Source organism: Musca autumnalis, unplaced genomic scaffold, assembly GCF_047663935.1.
Source record: "Musca autumnalis isolate F117 unplaced genomic scaffold, ASM4766393v1 scaffold_2, whole genome shotgun sequence".
Lineage (NCBI taxonomy): Eukaryota > Metazoa > Arthropoda > Insecta > Diptera > Muscidae > Musca > Musca autumnalis.
Genome location: NW_027411755.1, coordinates 118103585 through 118125781, shown reverse-complemented (window position 1 = coordinate 118125781; position 22197 = coordinate 118103585). Strand labels below are relative to the sequence as shown.

Sequence of the window (22197 nt, the reverse complement as noted above, 5' to 3'; positions counted from 1 at the left end):
GAGATTTCCACCGCACGAATTACTCTATGGGAGATCCTATTAACAAAATGTGTGTAGATTTTAATTCCATGTATTGTAATGTAGACTTTGGCATGAGCCTTGACCTTATAAAATCTAACATAATTTTATTTTTAAATGAATAGTATATAAAAATGTATTAGTAAGTAACTAACTAGCTGATGAAGTAAATTCTGTAGCTGGTTTTCAATTTCCCTCTCATACCCCATCATGATGCGGATCATGGTGTGTACGCGATCCCTACGTAAAAGGGAGGTCGCCCCCTCGGTCGGCAGGGGTGGGAAAGTGAGGCAAGGGAACGTTCGAAGAAAAAAAAATATATACAGGCTGAGGGTATATCTCTGTCGGCAAAGCCGACTGATACTTTTTTACTTGTTTAAAAATTAAAACATCCGGCTTGGACACAGAAAGTCTTCTTCCTGATTAGAACTTAAAAAAAATTCGGCTGTGACAAATTCCCTCAGTCCACATTTCCTGAGTATTGCAGCCATGTAAAACTTTTCTACTCGTGGTGTCCAATGAATCGGAGTGCATTCATTGATATGAGAAAAGTGTCCCTTGTCTCTTCTTGCATGTTGTGGGAACATATGTATGCAATTTCCATTATATCTGAAGTTTCTTACTCATGTTCATGCTTCTGCCATGTAACCGGCCACCACACTGATTAAGTTCGTATGACTGATATGATTTTTAAACTTTTGTTCAACTTTAAACTTTCCAAATGAAAAACAAATGATAATTAAAATGATTTTTACCAAATGTTCAACATTTTTACCTTTATTAGCCCTAGCAATATGAAAACATCACCGACGTAGTCAGGGGGGGTGTGGCCCAATTTTTAATAACATTAACTCAGCAATAAATGAACTCGTTTTTGAAATGAGCTATTCTGATAATAGTAAAAATTACAAACTCTTTATTGTGCTTAAAATTTGCAACAAAATATATATATCAACCATTTTTCATGATACAATTTTTGTTCCACCGCAGTGATGTTTGTTAAGATTATGTTAAACTGGTCTCTTCGTTTCACTTCGAATAAGTTTCAGAGATACAGCGTACGTTAGAAAATGTCTATTGAACGAAGAAGGAAGAGTTGATTTAAACCGACTACATCTAGCATAGAAAACCAAAATAATTGTATTTTGGGTAAAATTGGACGCTATGGAAAAAATAAGTACCTTCAATGGATGCTTAATATGTCTAGGAATTTTCCTATTTCTTCTTCGACTTTGGGAAGACAAAACAAAAAAACTGATCATATACCGATACTTGTTCCTCAAAATCTCTACAGGTACAAAATATCAGTCGGGTTTGCCGAGCCGAGTAAGGTTGTATCGCCCTAAACAGGGAGTACCTTCTGTAAAAAATTCTAAAGGATCCTCGGACAGACTGCACTTAAAAAATATGTTGAACTTTAGTGGGGGAGGTACCCTAAGGAGCGCCCGATATGGCGAGCTTGAAACGATATTACTAAATCCAAAGCTTGGACCAAATCTGTTGCTCCGTTCAAGAAATATCGTGCCTACCATTTTAGCGAAAAAGTTTGAACGGCCAAATTTTGGAACAAATCGGTTGATCCGATCCGGACTCGAAATTATCTGAATCTGATTAAAAACACACTTGGGGACAACGAAATTTATTTGGATGAGACACATTTTGTCGTATGAAAGTGTGCCTAGGGGCTGAGGGTATATAAATGTAGATTGGGAAAATTGTGTTGATTTTTTGTGAAAAGAATAATTTTTTACACGGCTTAAGAGTTTTTGTATGTGTACATTAAGCCGGGGCGATTTGAAAACCTTAATGGGCCCTTCGCGTTTCTTATTCCTGGGATTGAACTGAGCAAAAAAATCTACTAGACCATAGGTCTATCGTGAAAATCGAGCCTCCCGATTTTGACTTTAAGTGTTTTATCCACGTTTTTTTTTTTTTACATTCTGGCATATAGCAGCCAAACTATTGACACTTTCGATCGAACACAAGGACAACAATTGTAGCCAAGATAGTAGTTAAGAACTCTCTAATACATCGCAAAAGCATTGGAACGCTCCTTCTGGCAGCTTTAACCGTTAGAAGGTGAAAACTTTTCGAAAAATGTCGATAAATGTCGATATTTTTTTATAACGGTAAAAGTAGTGAACATTTGGGTTTCTTACATATTCAAATTTAAACGAACGAAAGCTTACTCCGTGAAGTCTTCCATATTGTTTTCGTCCTGCGAAAAGTGCTGGCCAATCATTCTGGAAACACGTCGTTAATATTTATCTAAACACAATACATATACTGCATACTTACTCCGGAATGTTTTTTGCAGCAACAATTGGAACAGCCTTCGGCATCAACGAGCATCTTTTGTTCCGAAGAATTATATCCCCTGGAAGAAAATGGTCTTCACAAACGCGATCTTTCAACCCAAATGAAACACCACTAGCTGCAGACCACCGTAACCTTTTTTTCTTTGTCCGCTGGAACTCTGAAGAAACGTTTTTGAATACAAACAGTTCTTTTACATAAAACACAATACCTCATTTTTATTTTGCAATAAACACTTTTCCAATTAAGACGTTATCAAACAAATTAGTTTTTCTAATGAAATAACTAAAACTTTTTTTTTTTTTTTGGATTATGAAGCGAACTCTTCACATCGAAGAGAGAATGCAATGGTGATCCTCAGGATACAAAACACCAGGTTATGACTCCAGTATGATGACAAGAAGTAACGTAAGACACCAAGGGACTGCTCCAGCAGTTGTTGAAGGTCCAATAAAAAACAAAATAAAAACGAAAGCTGCATATGAAGCAGCAAATACAGACATTAAGTAATTGACGAATGTATAAAGACATTAAACATTTAAAACAGTTAAAATTATAACTCACGAACACCTGGTTGAGATGTAGCTTCACGTGTATAATTCGTAGTATGGACAAACCAGCATCCAGAAAATCACAATAGTTGTTGAAATCGATCAGTCAACCATCCAAAGGCCAGGATACCGCAGCGCCTAGACCAAGATGAGACTGTAGTACAACACAGGAACAAAAATTGGCTGTGAAAATATAAAAGGCCAAATTAGGGATGGGGATGGGAGATTACAGGTTAGTAGTCATCGATAAAAAATGAGAGAGCTTAAAACTAATATCACAGTGTTGAGAATCACAGATTTGAAAGTGTGTGGGATCACAAGGAGATCTTCGCCTCCTTGATAAAGTCAAGTAGGAGTCTGAAAGTATTTTCATCATGAGATTGGAGAAGAGGAACGAGTTCATGGTGTAGGGAAAAAAGGGATTGATAGTGGGTTCTAATAGATGAGTATTTGGAGCAATCAAATAATACATGTTGAGCATTTTCTGGTACATTGCATACCTCACACCGGAACGTCTCAGCAGATCCAATACGATGTAGAAAAACTTTATCGTAAGTATGGCCAATCATCAATCTGTTTAATAGCTTGGTTTCTTTAGGGTCAAACCTACATCGTACAAACCAATGTTTTTGATAGACGTTGTTACAAATTTGAAAGAAGTGTCGTCCTTTTACTTGAGATAATTCCACGAATTCGTTATTCCAATATGTTAGTAAGGAGTCTTTAATTTTCGACATTGCCTCGTCAGGAGTCAGATCAGCAACCACCGGAGCGCCTGCTACTACCGCCTGCCTTGCTAGATAATCTACTTCTTCATTAATTTTAATGCCCCTGTGCCCAGGAGTCCAAACCACATGACAATTGCTGTTACTGCGCTGTAACTGGATTTTACAGGAGGATTATTCACAAAATGTCATAAAGATATTCATTCCTTTGAATGTTCTTGATTATTTCTCTAGCAGTCAACAGCTTTGCCCTATATTTCGGTGGTAGTTCTCCTGCTAAAGCATAGACAGCATGCGTCGGCGACGATCTGGAGACTCCCAGGGATCTTTTGATCATGTTATTCTGCATTATTTCAATTTTGTTGTTTATGTATGCCGGCGAATTTGCCGTAGTTGTCCTGCCATATTCAACTTTGGACCTAATAATGCTTTTATATACATTTAACGAGATGACGGGGTGCAGCCCACCATTAATTGAGTTCAGACATTTTAATAAACAGGTTCTATTGCCAACGGCCTCATTGATATAGGAATAGTGATCATACACTGTTAAGGAGTTTGAAACAATCCTTCCAAGAAATTTCAATTTCTTTGAAGGTGGTTCAAGGCAATGTCAAAATCCCTATCATAGACCATCATAACAAAATCGTCAGCATATTGAAAAATCATCGTTCTGCCATCTTCAATCTTATGAAGTTCAGCTGTGTATAGATTAAAGAGGAGTGGAGGCCATCTACCACCTCTACCTCTTTATCTCCCAGTCTGAGAATACGTTTGGATAGGAAGTTAATAATCCAGTTAGAAATGTAGGGGTTAAAACCATAATCCTTGAGCTTCTTGGCTAATACGTCGACACGGACGCAGTTGTACGCATTACTTATATCCAAAGACCATATAAGGACCTTGTAATTATTGGCCTTTAGAAGGGCCACCCTATGAAGGAGCTCATTCAAGCATGTTGACGTAGACATTCCGCTACGATACGCAAATGTACGCACAGGTAGTATTTCGTTGTTTTCCAAATATTTAAGCATGTGATCCTTCAACATTATATTGATACATTTGATGAAGACAGGTATCAGCGGGATAGGTCTGAAATTGACGATTTGAGCAAGATCTTTATTTGGTTTTGGGATCGGGACGATCTTAACAATCCTCCAACTGTCCCTGATCACATTATCATGACAGGCATTCGACATTGCTGTTAATACAGCCCTTTTGGAGAGACCCGGTAGAGCCCTTATCATCTCGTATGTTATCTTGTCATGTCCGGCAGCAGATCCTTTCTTCTTTTTTCCTAAGATTTTCTCGAAGTGATCAAAATCGAAATCAATCGGAGCAACATTCCAAGTATCCTCAGGGGTCATCAAGCCCCTATTATCAACCTGCGGTACCTGATTCTTTAACAGTTCAAGATAGCTTTCATTATTTTCATCATTCCATGTACTTGGAACCACATTAGACCTATTGCGTACATTATTGATGAACTTCCAGGCAGCACGAGTATTAGATTCTTTGTTAATGTCGTCAATCTTCGCCACGAAACTATCCCTCTTAGCCTTGAGGACCATCTCCTTCCATTTCTCTTTCTCCTCGGTAGCCTTCATGAGGTTTATATAGGAAGAGCACTTCCTTGCTTTTTTAACAGCCGTCAATTGAATTCTATATTGGACTGCAAGCTGCTCATTCCACCAATATTTTGGGGTTCTCTTCGAGTTTGGCCTAGATGTTGCAGCACGTATCTCTTCATACATTTCACCTTCAATGATAGAAAAGTCAGGCTCTAAGTCAAGATCCGCAAGTGATTTCATTAGCTTTTTTTATGAAAAAAAGTATTTGGAGAAGTTCCGAATCCATCAACTTCCAAGGATATGACCACTGCCACCCCAGTAACCATCTAGAACATTCCATTTAGTTTGCATACAACCACTGATAAACGTAAGGTCCAAAACAGATCCCTGGGAGCTCGAATTCCTCCTAAAGGTGCTGCTTCCATCGTTGACACACAGCAGCCCCGCTTCAGCAGCAGCCAGCTCCAGTTCTTTGCCCTTGCGGGAGGTGAGATGATCACCCCAACAAGAATTCCTGGCATTGAAGTCTCCGCACAAAATTACCTCATTGAATCTTTCCAAAAACTGGAATAACTTAGACAGCTCCTCTTTAAAGGCATCGCCGGTGGAAAATATGCCGAAACTATAACCACATTACGAGGGAGATTTGTCGTTTTGATTACGATGATGTCTTGATCTGTTTCATATGAGATTCTGGCGAATTTGATCTGCTTTTTAGCGCCGATGGCTACTCCACCATAGCCATCCGCCCGAAACTTTTGTATAAGGTTGAAATTTATAAGTTTGTTTTTATTTCTGAAATCCTCTGAAAAGATTTCAGAAAGAACAACTATGTCATAACGATATTTATTAAGGTAGAATTCAATGTAATTTTTGTTGGTACGAAAAGATTGAATATTGAATTGAAAAATCTTAATCTTGTCCATCATGATTACGTGTGATTCCGGTGTTTTGTTGGCAATCAATTTGGACTCCACATTTCTGAATCCTGTTTTGGAAGTGACTCATGGCCGTAGAAGCCATGGTGTTGTTGGTAGAATGCAAGAAAGGAGACACTTCTTCGAACATTCTCTTGTGCATTTGTACACCAGGCCTGTGTACATAGGCCTTCTTCGGTTTTTTGGCAACTGAACTGTATGTAAATGGGGTAAGAATTTTGTTGACATCCTTGTCAACATCATCAACATTGTCCCGCTTAGATCCACCATTCTTTTTGTTGTTGCCTGTGGGAAGAGAGGGAAAGTTATTTTCGTCCCATAGGATATCGAAACGATTTTGGCTATATGAATTTAGGACCTCCCTCTTTGACATCTTCTTCAGAGTCATAATTTTATTAGTTTCTATCTCCTGAGCCCATTTAGGACATTTGTTCTTTTCATTGCATAAATGGTCTTTAGCATTACATAATAAACAAGATTTAACCCCACAGTTTTTGTCACACTCACTTTCACCACATTTCAAGCATCTGGCTTTTGATCTACAACCCAGCTTCGTATGCCCCAATCTGCCACAATTAAAGCATTGCCTGACAGCTGGGAAGAAAGTATCAACCACCAACACCGTGCGATTAAACAATACCCACGCCGGGTGGCTATCACCACAAAAGCCAATTTTTATGGTTTCCGTGGGTATTGGGTTGCCATCTTCTCCTTTCCTTATAAAACGCTTAACAGATGAGACCTTTCTATCAGCCGTGATACCTTGCATTAATTCTTCTTCAGAATAACAAATTGGAATATTTCTTAAAACACCGTAAGTCTCAACAAAATTCTTTGGAACAAATGCCCTTAAGTTCCTGTTCTTCAGCTCCTCGTTATTCAAAAAAGAATTCGCAGAGACAGCATCGTCAAAGGTGACTCTGAATAATGTCACGCCAATAGCTTCAACCCTGTTGATTTTCTCTAATTCATTAGAGTTAATTCCCTTCCTCTTTTCCATGAGGTATAAACCGTTCTTTATGCGTTTATTCCTCACCATGTCTGCTTCGCAAGTGTCCACTAACACCATGAACTTACCTTTGTGTTCGGCACTGTAAAAAACAGGCTCGTTGTTGTATCTCTTCTTTTTGATTTCTTGTCTCACACCTTCCACATCATTAGTTGCGCCATTTTGTCCGCACACACTTTCGTCACGTAGTCCACTTTCCAGAATTCTTTTGCTCCTTGTACACACTCCTTCTCTAACTGTTCCTTTCGCGCTCACACACACTCTCTCACCTTGAGGTACAGATGCCATGTCAGCATCCATAACCTCAACCTCTTCAGCCAAATTATTGGCCAGCTTAAAACAATTTGCTACTTCCAGCAAAATTACAGGCCCCAACGAATAAGAATTAAATTTTAATAATCACCAAAATCACGTTTGCTGCACAGAAACAGCCACCGCTGCTAACACAATTCACTTGGCTTCACAGCAATCCACACTTGAGTAAATTGTTTGTTCCACTTATACACAGCTAAGACGTCCGCTTGCTTCACAATCTCAACCAACAATGACTAAAACGCAAAAATGATAACGGATGAGTAAACAAAGAAGAAGAACGAAATGTTGAAATGAAAACAAAACAGAGTTGAATTTTTTGATCAATAATAAATATCAACTCTGCGTGTCAACACGGTTTTGACAGATTAAGCCATAACAAAAAAAAAATTGTAATCAGCTGTTAGCTGTGGCCTACCTAAGAATTATTGTACCATGGAACAGACCATATGCTACTCAAGGCAAATTTATAGAAGGTATATGCATGAACTACAACAACTAAATAATTTACAAAAACAACATTGTTGTTATTGAAAATTAATTGTCAAAGATAAATATTGAGTAATAGGGTCGCTCCAAAATTTTTTTCAGGAAAAACATAAATACGTTTTGTAAATCGTCTAAAATAGAAAAAATTTTAATCAAAATGTAAATTAACGCATTCAGAACTCTCGTAGGTAATTTTTATTACACGTTTATGATGAAAAGAAGTATTTTTTGGTAGCAAATTTCGAAGTCTCAAATTTCATGAGTACACCCTATTACATTTTGAAAACCAAATTTACAAAAAAAGTAAAAATACAGCTGATTGTCACTTCTACCTTCTATAAATGTGCCTTGATGCTACTAATCATGGTACAATAAGAAAGGTAGATGCATCGGCGAATTGCTACAACAAAGCAACTTTTTTTGTAATGTAAACTGTCAAAATTTTCGCCAAATGGTCTCTTGTTGTCTCTTTTTATCGCTTGTGTTTGTCTATAAAGTGTAGACATGCTATCTCTTACTTACCGAATCATATGGTTTTTTGACGTTTTAGATTCGATCAGCTGGGCTGAGGCATCTACCTTTCTAATTGTACCATGCTACTAATGCTATCCAAAGACATAAATACAACTAAGACTAGACAAAATGCATGCAACAAAAAAATGTTTACGAAACTTTGTATAGAAACATTACCCTTAACAGGTTGCAGTTAATTCAAAATCGCAACCAAGGAGCAACATTTCATGTAATGGTATCAGAAACGAAGTTTATAAATTCAAGGATCTATTCAAGAATAATTCTATGTCAATTGGATCTTTAAATTCGGTTAAATACGTAAAAATGTATAAAAGAAAAAAATGTTATATCACCATATCGTAATATAACATTATGTTAAATTCAAAAGCCATTCACTGAAGAATGATAGCAAAAAAATGTCTTATCTTGTTGTATTTATGTCCTTGTGCTATCTAACCAGGAAGCACTCCATTTTGTTTCCGCAGCATGCAGCTAAAGGGTTGTTTACACTATCTATGAATGTCATATGAGATGCCAAATTTGCTACCTGTGAATGTTGTACACATAGTGTGACCACTATGAAAATTTCCATCTATCAAAATGATGTGGCAACTCATATGTACATTTTTCATTTAGGGAGCGCTCTATTCGGCCATGTATTTTCGTATGCAGTTGAGAAATTAATTGTTAGAAGAAAACAATTTTACCAAAAAATTAAGGAAATAGGTAAAGAAAACGAAAATGTGAGTGCGATTAAAGCTTTTAAGAATATTAATTGTGTTATTTGCGTGATTTATATTTTTGGTCATGAAATTGTATGCTAGTGTGAACGCAAAAACTAAAAGTGGTATGGACTTTGACAAACATAAAGGATGTCGAATGGATAAAAGAAGTAATATGCCATTTAGATATGACACCATTAGCCGGATTTAGCGCATTATCAGGTTTTATTTGCTAAATCCAGCCAAAATCTACTAGATTTCCCATACAAAAATAAATCCTGCTATTGAGTGGATTTGTTTTAAATCTGGCATAAATCCTCGTATACAACTCTGTTTTTTGCAACATGTTGCTAGAAAATACAAATGGCCCCGGCACATACGGCGCGTTAACCGTTGTGTTACAACAACCACATGAAAACTTCAAGAACAAACTTGGCATCACTTACACATTTTTCATGTGGTTGTTGTTTTCAACGCGCAACGCGTCACACAACGGACCGTATGTGCCGCGGCCTAAAAAGTTGCAAGCTGGTACAAGAAACAAGGTAGATGCATCGGTGAATTGCTACACTAAAAATAATTTAAAATGTAAAAATTTGTATACAAGGCGGAAAAATTAAATTTGTTTTGATGTACAAAGTTGATTTTAATCAACCAAGACTAATATTTACGATGTCTAAACGATAAAACAATTCGTGCAAACTGCGATAAAATAATTCTTTATTTGCTCTTTAGTTAGCATTAGTAGCATAATGTGCTAACATTTTCAGTATTAAACAATACATTTGTAATTTGACGTATGTTTTTTGAGGCGAATTCAATTTACCAAAAAATTCTTTTCACGTTTCACATTCGTTCAGATGGGCTGATGCATCTACCTTGGTAATTGTGCTATGAACAAAAATCAGCTGACTGCCATTTAAATCCTCCAAAATGTATATCTAAATGCAATGAGATTTGTACTGGATTTATTAAATCCAGTCGAGGATTTATGGCTAGTCTAAATGAGCTATAACAGCTCATATGACATTGATAGGTAGTGTAAACACCCCTTAAGAGCTCATTTATAGTACGTTTATATATTAGAGTTGTACATACACCAAATAGAAACAAAAAATAGCAAAAATCTTATGTTGTGTGTATGTAGAAACTGTCAACGCGAAAAAGCTTTGTGTGTTTATTCTAATTTTTCTATCCAGAACAAGGCACATTCAATATGTGGAATTTGTTGTGTTTTTGAAGAAATTTTCACTTTCGAAAAACTATTCATTGTACCTTGATCCAAAACGTAAACAGACTTATCACATTACGAAGACATCACTTAACACTGACGACGGCGTAACTTTATGCATATGTGAACGACATGTTGAACTAGATTGTGAATCGTTCGTTCGTTGATCGTACGGTCGCCGACTGATTATAGTTCAGTGAACTATTGAACTATATTGACTGATCTAGTTCATACGCTCTATTCAATGAATCGTTCAATTGAACTAGTTCGTTCATGAACTATACAACTCTATTATATATAACCGGATTTATCAAACCCACTGGATTTCAAATGTCAATTCCTTTGCGTATACGTCAAATAAATCCTCATTATAGCCCATTTAGATATGACGTCATTAGCCGGATTTAGCACATTATCAGGTTTTATTTACTAAATCCAACCAAAATCTACCAGATTTCCCATCCAAATATTGAGTGGATTTGTTTTAAATCTGCCATTAGTCCTCGTGTTGCTACACTAAAAATAATTTAAAATGTAAAAAATTGTAAACATGGTATAAGTAAAGAGGTAGATTTAAATGGAAAACATCTATAGAACCCCTGTTTTTCCTGAATTCCTAAAACATCAAAATTAGTAAACACAAAAGCAACAAGTGGATTTGTTTACAATACCAATGTTGAGCATTTTATAAAAATCACGAAAAATGAATGAAAGGCCAAGGTTTCTCCACATAATCGAGTTGTGCATATGATAAAATGTTTTTTTCAATGAAAAGCTGACAAATTTCTTCCATACAAATGTTCTAAAAACTAATTTAAAAACTAATTTAATTCGATTGCTTTTTAAATAGTTTGGCATATTATTGAAACAGCACACACACATACAAAGATTGTGTATATTGTGTTGACGTTTTAGGAACAGTCGAAAGAAAAAAATTAAATTGACAGGAAGCTTTAGCTAACCTTTCTTATTAAACCATGATTGTAAACAAGGCGGAAAAATTAAAATTGTTTTGATGTACAAAGTTGATTTTAATCAACCAAGACTAATATTTACGATGTCTAAACGATTAAATAATTCGTTTATTTATTTTAGATGGGCAAACTGCGATAAAATAATTCTTTATTTGCTCTTTAGCCAAGACAGTGAATGGCTTTTGAATTTAACATAATGTTATATTACGATATGGTGATATAACATTTTTTCTTTTATAAATTTTTACGTATTTAACCGAATTTACCGATCCAATTGACATAGAATTATTCTTGAATAGATCCTTGAATTCATAAATTTCGTTGCTGATACCATTACATGAAATGTTCCTCCTTGGTTGCGATTTTAAATTAACTGCAACCTGTTAAGGGAAATGTTTCTATACAAAGTTTCGTAAACATTTTTTTGTTGCATGCATTTTGTCTAGTCTTAGTTGTATTTATGTCTTTGTCTTTAGTTAGTATTGGTAGCATAATGTGCTAACATTTTCAGTATTAAACAATAAATTTGTAATTAGACGTATGTTTTTGAGACGAAAGAAGAAGTTGTTGTAAATTGAACTCGTCTCAAAAAATATACGGCAAATTACAAATTTATTGTTTAATATTGAAAATTTTAGCACATTCTGCTACTAATGCTAAATGAGCAAATAAAGAAATATTTTATCGATTAAACATCGCAAATATTTGTCTAGGTTAATTAAAATCATCTTTGTATATCAAATCAAATTTATTTTTTTCGCAAATTTTGACATTTTAAATTATTTTTGTAATAGCTATTCACCCATGCATCTACCTTGTTTCTTGTGTCAGCTTGCAACTTTTTATATTTTCTAGCAACATGTTGCAAAAAACAGAGTTGTATACGAGGATTTATGCCGGATTTAAAACAAATCCACCCAATAAGAGGATTTATTTTTGTATGGGAAATCTGGTAGATTTTGACCGGATTTAGCAAATAAAACCTGATAATGCACTAAATCCGGCTAATGAAGTCATATCTAAATGACATATTAGATAGCCATAAATCCTCAACTGGATTTAATAAATCCAGTAGAAATCTCATTTCATTTATACCCCAGTTACACTTAACCGGATTAAATAAACCCACTGGGTTTCAAATGTCAATTCCATAGTCCCGGTCCACACTAGAGAGATTTCATTGAAAAAATTTCATAAAATTATGCGTCTCTAGATCGACCTCCATGGTAGAGTAAAATCATAAAATTGCTGTAGTGGGGAATTCGATTTAAGAACACCTAATTTCATACATTTTTTTAATGAAATTCACGCTAGTGTGGACCGGGACATAGCGCAAACGTCAAATGAATCCTCATGAAGTGGGTTAACCCGGTAAAAACTCTAATGTAATCGTGCTATTAGGTATACCATTGGAGGAATTAAATGGCTGTCGGCTGATTTTTGTTCACAGCGAAGTTATGCCAAGTTTACACTTGCGCTCTAAAATCCAGTGGATTTCACGAAATCCTGAAATACATCCCGGTGCTTGCACTTATTTTTTTTGTTGATTTCAAACATATCACAATGATCAAGGTAGATGCATATGCGCAGCTGATCGATCATGAATTTTCAAAACAAGTTGTTGTAAATTGAATTATTCATCAAAAATATACGACAATAGAACTTTACAACTTTAGCTTTGTTCCTTTACTTTTTTAATGGTAAGAGTGGTAAAAGAGAAAAGTGTCAAAATTGTTCAAAATTGCTCTCTCATGAACATTTTTACCAGAAAAGTAAAGGAACGGAAAAATGGTAGATCCGGCAGCAATGTCAGAAAAAACATAAAAAATCAATTTTCGTCTTTTATTTCACAGTTTTTAATTTAGTGTTGTCAGTGTTCGGCTTTTTCTTCGGTTTTTCGTCCATTTTGTGAAATAATCGTCAAACAAAAGTCGAAAAATCAGTTCTGCCATTTTCTACCTGCAGAAATTTTGCTGGTAGCCTGTGGTAGAAGAGAAAGCCATTTTCGCTCTATCTCCCCTCTCACTCTCTTAAAAATTGCTTCCAGTTTTGCCACTTTTCGGGGTTAAGGAACGCTTTGCAGGTTAAAAATGGTAACAAATGGTTAAAATGGTAACCTCAGGTAAGTAAAGGAACACAGATTTTATTTCGAAAATTATCGTAAAATTATCTGTATATCGTATTAATTGTGTATAGTACTAACAAATGAAAAATAATAAATGATTTTATCGTTTAGGCATCCTAATCATAAATTTTGATAGATAAAAGTTGTGTTCAAAACTTGCAGCAGTTTTCCCGTTTAGTGCTAAAAATGCGTTCCCGTACTCCGAAGTCTAGCAAGACATGCACTTATCTTTAAACAAAAATAGCGCCGAATAACACCCTATTCTCCTGTTTTCTGCCATACAATTTTGGCATAGTAGAAACTACCCTGCCAGCATTTGGAAGTGAGTTTCTCACTTCCTCTATCAGAAGTAATCGCATTCTGAACTTATATTCTAGAAAATAGCGGTCCTTTATCATTTTACAATAACAATTGCATTGCTGTCCCTTTTTGAACTTCTTGAATAACTACCTAGTGTCAGAAAAGGAGATCGAAATTCTATTATTGCTTTTTTACACTAACAATGCTACTACTTACGACTATCGCGTGGGCAGACACATTCTCTGGTCAATGCAGACACTTCGATTGTTTACGTTCGTTTGAGGCGTGTACAACCTTGAACTAATATAAGAAATTAGTCTATCCGATGTTTATATGGTGCGGTGGTGCAGTGGTTAGCATGTTTGCTTTGCATTCTTAACGTCATGGGTTTGATTCCCAGGCCAGGCAATATCACATTTTTAAAATTACAACATTAATGTAGACGACAATTTCAACTAAGAATAGTTCTTTAAAACATTGGGTACTTTGGAAAAATAATTCGAATAATAAAAAAGTAAAAAGAGAAAAAAAAAAGAAAAATAAAAAACAAAATAAATAAATTTTTTTTTCGTCACAAAAAATTTTATCGCTAAAAGTACTTCTAGGAAGTCTCGAAAGCGGCATTTACAAGTAGTGTCGTGGACGTGGTTCACTTCTTCCCGAACGGTGTGTCTGCTTCAATTAGAATGCGAGATCGCGGATGTGCATTTCTATCGCCTGGGAGTGACTGCTTCGGCTAATGGGCGATAAAAAATGCTTGCTGGGTAGCAACAAGTTCATTATCATCTAAATACGATAGCTGATACGTTGATTTGCTGCAGTTTTTGCAATTTCCGTCATTTTTTCGTTCCCGTATTTGACAATTCGCTCTTTTTTCTAACATTACCATTAAAAAAGTTCGAGAAAACAATGAAAAATAGCATTGTAACAAAGTAATTTAATATTTTTTTCACATTGTTTAAAAATTTTGATACTAATGTCCAATTTACATTATCAACTTTTTCGTCATTTAGAGCTGTTTCGTCATTTATTTGCTAAAGTCCAATTTAGATATGCATATTAAATGATTTCGTTTTACGAAATCCTAGAATCAAATGAAGTGTATTTACATCTGTTTTTTTTTGCGTCATTTGCTTACGCACACAATCGCACATACACACTTATACAATAACACAAACACACGCACACAATATATTTATTCTGAAAAATAGGAATTTCACAACACAAATGTGTATCAAATAACTTAAATTAATTCCAAAAACAAAAAAACATAATTTTTGCAAGTTTTTTAACCATTTATTTTCACTTTTGTCATCGTTTGAGTATTTTTGTTTTTCTACAACACACACAAACAAACAAAGACATCATAAAACAGTTGCATTTTTTGGTAGTTTATGACGAAAAAGCAGGGTTGCGTATAAAAGTATGGTGTTTTCGTGCGTTGTTTAGAATAAATGACGTAGCTATCGTCATTTATTTTTGTATGGTAAATGACGCAAAATTTTGCCTGTTTTAGCAAATAAATGAAGAAACAGCTCCAAATGACGAACAAGTTGCTAATGTAAATTGGACATAAAACAGGCAACATTTTGCGTCATTTACCATACAAAAATAAATGACGATAGCTACGTCATTTATTCTAAACAACGCACGAAAACACCATACTTTTATACGCAACCCTGCTTTTTCGTCATAAACTACCAAAAAATGCAACTGTTTTATGATGTCTTTGTTTGTTTGTGTGTGTTGTAGAAAAACAAAAATACTCAAACGATGACAAAAGTGAAAATAAATGGTTAAAAAACTTGCAAAAATTATGTTTTTTTTGTTTTTGGAATTAATTTAAGTTATTTGAATAAATATATTGTGTGCGTGTGTTTGTGTTATTGTATAAGTGTGTATGTGCGATTGTGTGCGTAAGCAAATGACGCAAAAAACAGATGTAAATACACTTCATTTGATTCTAGGATTTCGTAAAACGAAATCATTTAATATGCATATGTAAAATTGTTTGTTGCAGCAATTGACCATCTACCTTGTTTATTATGATACGTGAAAAGTGTTGCAACTTTTGGTACTTTTTCAGGCAAAAACAGGGTTGTATATCATGTGTACCGTGATTTCGATGTTTATTTCGCTGAAATCACGAAATGGGATGATTTCATTTTTGTATGCGAAATCATGATAATTTTTGCTTGATTCCGCGCGAAATCACGAAAAGACGCCGAATGTATACCAAACATTAGCAAGGTAGATGCATCAGCCCATCTGAACGAATTTGAAACGTTAATGCCAAGTTTACACTTGCGCTCCAAAATCCACTGTATTTCACGAAATCCTAATATACACCCCGGTGTTTACACTTATTTTTTGTTGATTTCAATAATCAAGGTAAATGCATATGCACAGCTGATCGAACATGAATTTTCAAAACAAGTTGTTGTAAATTGAATTAGTCAGCAAAAAAAAAAAAAAAAAAAAAAAAACGGCAATATAGAACTTTACAACTTTATTTTGGCATCTAAATACAATAGCTGATACGTTGATTTTGGCATTTCTGCTGGAGTTTCTGCAATTTCCGTCATTTTTCCGTTCCCTTATTTTTTAGGAATTTGTATGGGGAAACAATTTTTATACAAAAATGTATTTTGACAGCAAAAGAAGACATCGATCAGCTGAGCTTACCGGGTCACCTTCTTATTGCATCATGGTTGTGGTGTTTCTTTTATGACATATGTTGCCATGGAAACCACAGTTTATGAGAAACTAGTGTATGTACAACAAAATTAAACACAACATTCAGAATAAAACCTCATTCTTGAAAAATGGATATAATTAAAGAGATAAACGATAAATTTATGGCGCTGGAAGCTGAAGTTGACACAAAACTTGATGCGGTGTAAGTTCAGTTTACGAAGAAAATCATCTTTGCCAAAGTTAAATCAGACTGCTGGTAAAATAGTGCCGCTTTCAGTGTTAATATAGGGTGATACCTAAATATCTAAACAACTACAACTCTTAAAAATATGCTATATTTTTAGAAAACGCGAAGAAGAGAAAATCGAGAAGGATGCCATATCTATTGAAAGGAAATTACAAAATCAAGAGCCCAAAATATTAACATACGAAGAGGCTATGGTTAGAAATACAAATTTAATAAAGGTACGTAACGTTGGAAATTACGTAAAATACAGTTATTAATTTATTTATTCCTTGTTTTCTACTTCACCAGTCCCTCGAGATGACCAAAGCTCGCTTGCGTTCACGATCTACCTTTTCACCTGTTGAACAAATTTTGGAAAAAGCTTTGTCTAATTATAAAATGGATTTATTAAGGTCATATCAAAAAGAGACCCATAATCATAACACCACAGAAAATATATATGATACGGTTGGAATATAATTTATTTACATACATTGTATTTTTTCTTTAAACCATAGTTAGAGATGGTATTTACCCGGTAAATACCCACACGGTGGGTAAATACCCATTTGTGGGTATTTATATGGATATTTACTATATTGAATCGCCAAAACAACATCTAAGTCCATGTTTATATTATAGTCATTTGCAGGGTTAACCTTCTTAATGAGGATTTATTTGACGTATACTCAAAGGAATTGACATTTGAAACCTAGTGGGTTTGATAAATCTGGTTATATATAAACGTACTATTACACCCAATTCTTGGGTATAGGCTGTGAAATCGTTTCAAAATGAACAGTTTTACAATACTTTAAACAAGTGGGTAAATACTTGGGTAAATACCTGTAGACCTATGTTAACAAATATTTGCAAGGATATTTTCTACATATTGAGAACTCACTGCGCCAAATTTCAGCCATTATGATTGTAAAATGTGGCTAATTGGTAAAAAATACCTTAAATCGGGAGGTACGGCTATATGGGGGCTATATGAAAACATGGACCCAGAGACCATTTTCAATACCAGATGTTCTCTTGATGTAAGTAAGATTTCAGCCAAATTTCGTCAGCCTACGTCAAGTGGTTCGGCAGTTAAAGACTTTTTACCCAAGGTTTGCGTAAATACTCGAAATCGGGCTACCCTTATAAGGGGGCTATTAGAAAACGTGGACCTATGTTGACTAATTATTGCAAGGATATTTTCTACATATTGAGAACTCACTGCGCCAAATTTCAGCCATTATGATTGTAAAATGTGGCTAATTGGTAAAAAATACCTTAAATCGGGAGGTACGGCTATATGGGGGCTATATGAAAACATGGACCCAGAGACCCCATTTTCAATACCAGATGTTCTCTTGTAAGATTTGAGCCAAATTTCGCCAGGCTACGTCAAGTGGTTCGGCAGTTAAAGAGTTTTTACCCAATATTTGGGTATTTACCCAAGTATTTACCCACTTGTTTAAAGTATTGTAAAACTATCCATTTTGAAACGATTTCACAACCTAAACCCAGAAATAGGGTTCCACTGTTCCACTGTTATTGTAGTTACGTCATATGCTGCTGAGTATTCCTAAGTTCGGAAAACAAGTAAGAGAAAGATTAGCTCAAGCAAATGAGGAATGCCTAAGAAAGGAGGATACAAACAGAAATGGAAACAAATTATCCGAGGCACTAGTAAGGTCGTTCAAAGAAAGTTGTCCCCTACGAGACTGGAAGTTCCTATGAAAAACCCTGGATGACAGGGGAAATTCGAAACAAGGACACAGAGGTCCGAAGACTTCACAATAGGGCAAAAATCAGCTACATACATCCTGGACAACTACTGAGGAAACCCTAAGCATTCTGATGAAAACACACTTGCTGAAGAGTACTACGACTAACACAGTGTCATTGACAGAGCATGTTTATGCATCAGAAGAAGTACCAAAAATCGACAAACTAGCCATCATGAGTTTCTCGTTTCTCACCATACAAAGCAGCGAGAAATGGACTATATTTTGTCCAAGTTGGTGGTAATCTTCAACGCTTGCTTGAAAATTGCGTATGCCTTCCCAGCATTCCCCACTATGAGATCCCAACTCCTCGAAAACAACACAATACATAACTCAACCAAAATAGGGCAAACGAGTTCAAAAACTTGAGAGATTATGTCAATGGCACAGAATTTCTGAATGGAAAACTTTAATAATAGGTCTGTACCATGGCACAATTATGTCGCATAATTTTTTAAAAAGGGATTTGACATTTCATATTCAAGCAGCTGGTGTGACACCACTACCTTGGTAATTGGGCCATGGTCTGTACGATAAACCAAAAATTTGTACAAATTCGTACCAATTTTTGCTGTTGGATAACCAAATTGTTCAGTAAAAGAGAGCGAGTTACAAATTTCAAATGTTTGTTGGGAAATTTGTCCCGTAAAAATATTTAAGTTTGGCCAGTTGACTTTTAATCAGCTGCTTAATGTAAACAACTTGAAATATTAACAGGTTTGACCCATGGTAGAACAAAGAAGGGAGAGTAAATACTACAACAAATACAACTCAACAACAACCACATAGGAATTAGTTTTTATTTGTAATGTTGGTATCACCGGTACATGTAAACAAAACAAGGAAATGTCTATAAATTATTGGAATTTATAAAACTAATATTTGTTCACATTTGATTGAATATTTTAAAAAACATGAAAGAAAATTCGTTGCATTTTCAATTTGAAAGTATCCATATCATTCCACTAAATGGATAATTTCTTACAGAAAGCATAATTCTTGTCAAAATGTTTGGGGTCGCTAAAAATTCATTAAAAAAGAAAAGCTGTTTCAAACTTTGGTTTTTGAAATCAAAAAACACATGTTTATTAGGGCTTTATTTTTGTTTAAATTTATCAAAATACGACGCACTTCAACAAATGTTGTACCGCCTCTATAAGCGGTGTTATAGTGTGCGGTACGTCTTTTGGACTTGGAGGAGGTTACATGTCATTGTTATGAAGAAGACTTTATGGGAAATAGTTTATATATAATAGTTTATATATAATAGTTTATATATAATAGTTTATATACAGTGGTGGCCAATACATTTGCAACAAAAAAATGTCTGTAAAATATTTTTTGAAAGACAGTTCAAGTATTTTTTTGCAATTATTTATAGCTCAATGCTTCAAGTATAAGAAAATAAAATGTTTTGACACAATATCCAACAAGAATTATGAAAAAAATTAAAATACATAAAACGCCTTAAAAGTTAATGTCAAAACATATGCAACTGAGCCAAATCTCATGTAACAATCTTCAATACTTTTTAAAATACCGTTTTTAATATGATTCAAATTATTTTTGTTTTGGGAAGTTTAAAAGTTTTTAAAATTTTAAACCAGATATCAGTCATACGTACTTCGTCGGGGGAGTGGCGAGTCTTGGGGAGGGGCATGAGCATGGGTGCTAAGGTCAGAAACTTAGGAAATAATGAAATTTTCTTGACATTTAAGTTTTGGATTTAATGAAATTCAGTGTTCAGAGTGCAAGTTATATCGTTTATTAGCAAAAGTCAGAAGTCTGGGTGTCGAAAAACATATGAGCGTAGGGATCGGACCCGTATACGAGATTCTAAAGAGGCAAAAAGTTTTAGAAAGCCCCTCAGATGATAATTTACCGCACACTTTTTGTGTATAGACATTTCGGGTCTGTCTTCTGTCTGTCTGGCTGGTGCGCACGGAACTCTCGAATCGATTTGGTCCAAAATTTGGCGTTAGTAATAATAATAGTCCGAAAGGTGCAAAAAACCCCTATTGCATTATGTAAAGTGGCTGGTGCGCACGAACGGGTCAGCCGAATCGGTCTAAAATTTGGATTTCGAATCCCTTTGGTTTTTGTTGTAACAACTTTTATTCGCTTTCTCCATTACGAAGGTATATGTTTTTCAGTGGCAAGACCTTACTTCTTGAGATAATGGCCCAGAAGCTACAAAAAAGCCTTCCGGCACCAACAAAACTGGGTTGTGCGTAAGATAACCCTCGAAGGGTGAAACCAATTTGGTCCAAATGTTGTAAATCGTATTATACAGACGTCAGAAGTATTGTGTGTTATCTCTTTTCTAAAGGTCCGCGGCTGAGGGTATATCTCTGTCGGCCGAGCCCACTGTTTTACTTGTTTAGATTCTAAATCGTTGCGGATAGGACTAATGCTTTAAATAAGTAAAATGCAATTTTTAACAGAAACTAAAATAATTTTCATACATTTTCGGAAACAGCTGACTTTCTTGCAAGTTCTTACAAAATGTTGGTTGAGAGAGTAAAATTCACTGAGAGGAGTTGCTGGAACTTGCTGAGTAATTATTGCTGGAAAAGTTATCGTACATACCTAATATAAACCAGACTAGGACATGTGGCGATTTTGAGTCGCCTCAATCGAACCTATCCTTCAGTCGTTCACACAATATCCCAGACACTATTTCATATGTTTGGTCGGTGCTGTTATATGGAACAGAAGTTTGGACGCTCAAATCCTTTGATGAAAGAAAATTCGAATCCTTTGAAATATGGATTTAACGGCGAGTACTGAAAATACTATGGACCGCGAAAATTTCTAATGACGAAGTACTAAGAAGGATGAATATAAGCTGGCAATTAATAACAACTATAAAAAGGCGCAAAATACCGTATCTGGGACATGTATTAAGGAACGACAAATACATATCATTGGAAATTCAAGATTCTAAAAAGGCAAATAGTTTTAGAAAGCCCGTCAAATGATAATTTACCGCACACTTTTTGTATATAGACATTTTCGGGAAGAGCACAGGCTTCCCAAAAAAGAAATGGCGTTTATTATTGAATTACATGTCAAAAAACATTATTTATTGTACAAAAAACAGGAATACTATCAAAAATTCAGTCAGAAGATTATAAAACACGGTATTTATAATATAATGTTAATGGGCTTTAGCGAGTACTAAATGTTTTTCAAACCTTTTCTTGGGAAGCCTGTGCTCTTCCCGGAAATGTCTATATACAAAATGTGTGCGGCAAATTATCATCTGACGGGCTTACTAAAACTAGTTGCCTTTATAGAATCCCGAATTTCCTATAATATCGCCCGTTATAACGCCAATAGATCAGTAGTAACCACACAATATCCCAGACACTATTTCATATGTTTGGTCGGTGCTGTTATATGGAACAGAAGTTTGGACGCTCAAATCCTTTGATGAAAGAAAATTCGAATCCTTTGAAATATGGATTTAACGGCGAGTACTGAAAATACTATGGACCGCGAAAATTTCTAATGACGAAGTACTAAGAAGGATGAATATAAGCCGGCAATTAATAACAACTATAAAAAGGCGCAAATAGCGTATCTGGGACATGTATTAAGGAACGACAAATACATAGTTTTACAAGCAATTCTTAAGGGAAAAATTTAAGGAAGGAAAGTGGCATCCTGGCTCAAAAACATCATGGACTGGACAGTTTA

The 22197-nt window shown here is 35.1% G+C and overlaps 2 protein-coding genes across 5 annotated transcripts in view; one reads left to right on the top strand and one right to left on the bottom strand.

Moving 5' to 3' along the window:
* The window catches only part of PGAP5 (Per1-like protein PGAP5), a 51793-nt gene that overhangs the window by 12707 nt on the left and 16889 nt on the right, over positions 1 to 22197 (bottom strand). The window contains exons 1-2 of one of the 4 annotated variants that reach the window (XM_073969052.1): positions 7532 to 7676; positions 2899 to 3068 (exon numbers count right to left, since the gene is read on the bottom strand). The exons of 1 other annotated variant lie outside the window; for it this stretch is intronic. The gene's annotated coding sequence lies outside the window, so the exon portion shown is untranslated. Of the gene's footprint in view, positions 1 to 2898; positions 3069 to 7196; positions 7469 to 7531; positions 7677 to 22197 lie in introns of those variants that run through there. 2 more of the 4 variants (XM_073969054.1, XM_073969055.1) reach the window with 2 other exon arrangements.
* LOC141393049 (uncharacterized) lies at positions 16545 to 17201 on the top strand. The gene is made up of 3 exons (XM_073965995.1): positions 16545 to 16693; positions 16836 to 16956; positions 17027 to 17201. Exons 1-3 carry the CDS (start codon positions 16620 to 16622, stop codon positions 17195 to 17197), a joined length of 366 nt encoding a protein of 121 aa, XP_073822096.1. The 5' UTR covers positions 16545 to 16619; the 3' UTR covers positions 17198 to 17201.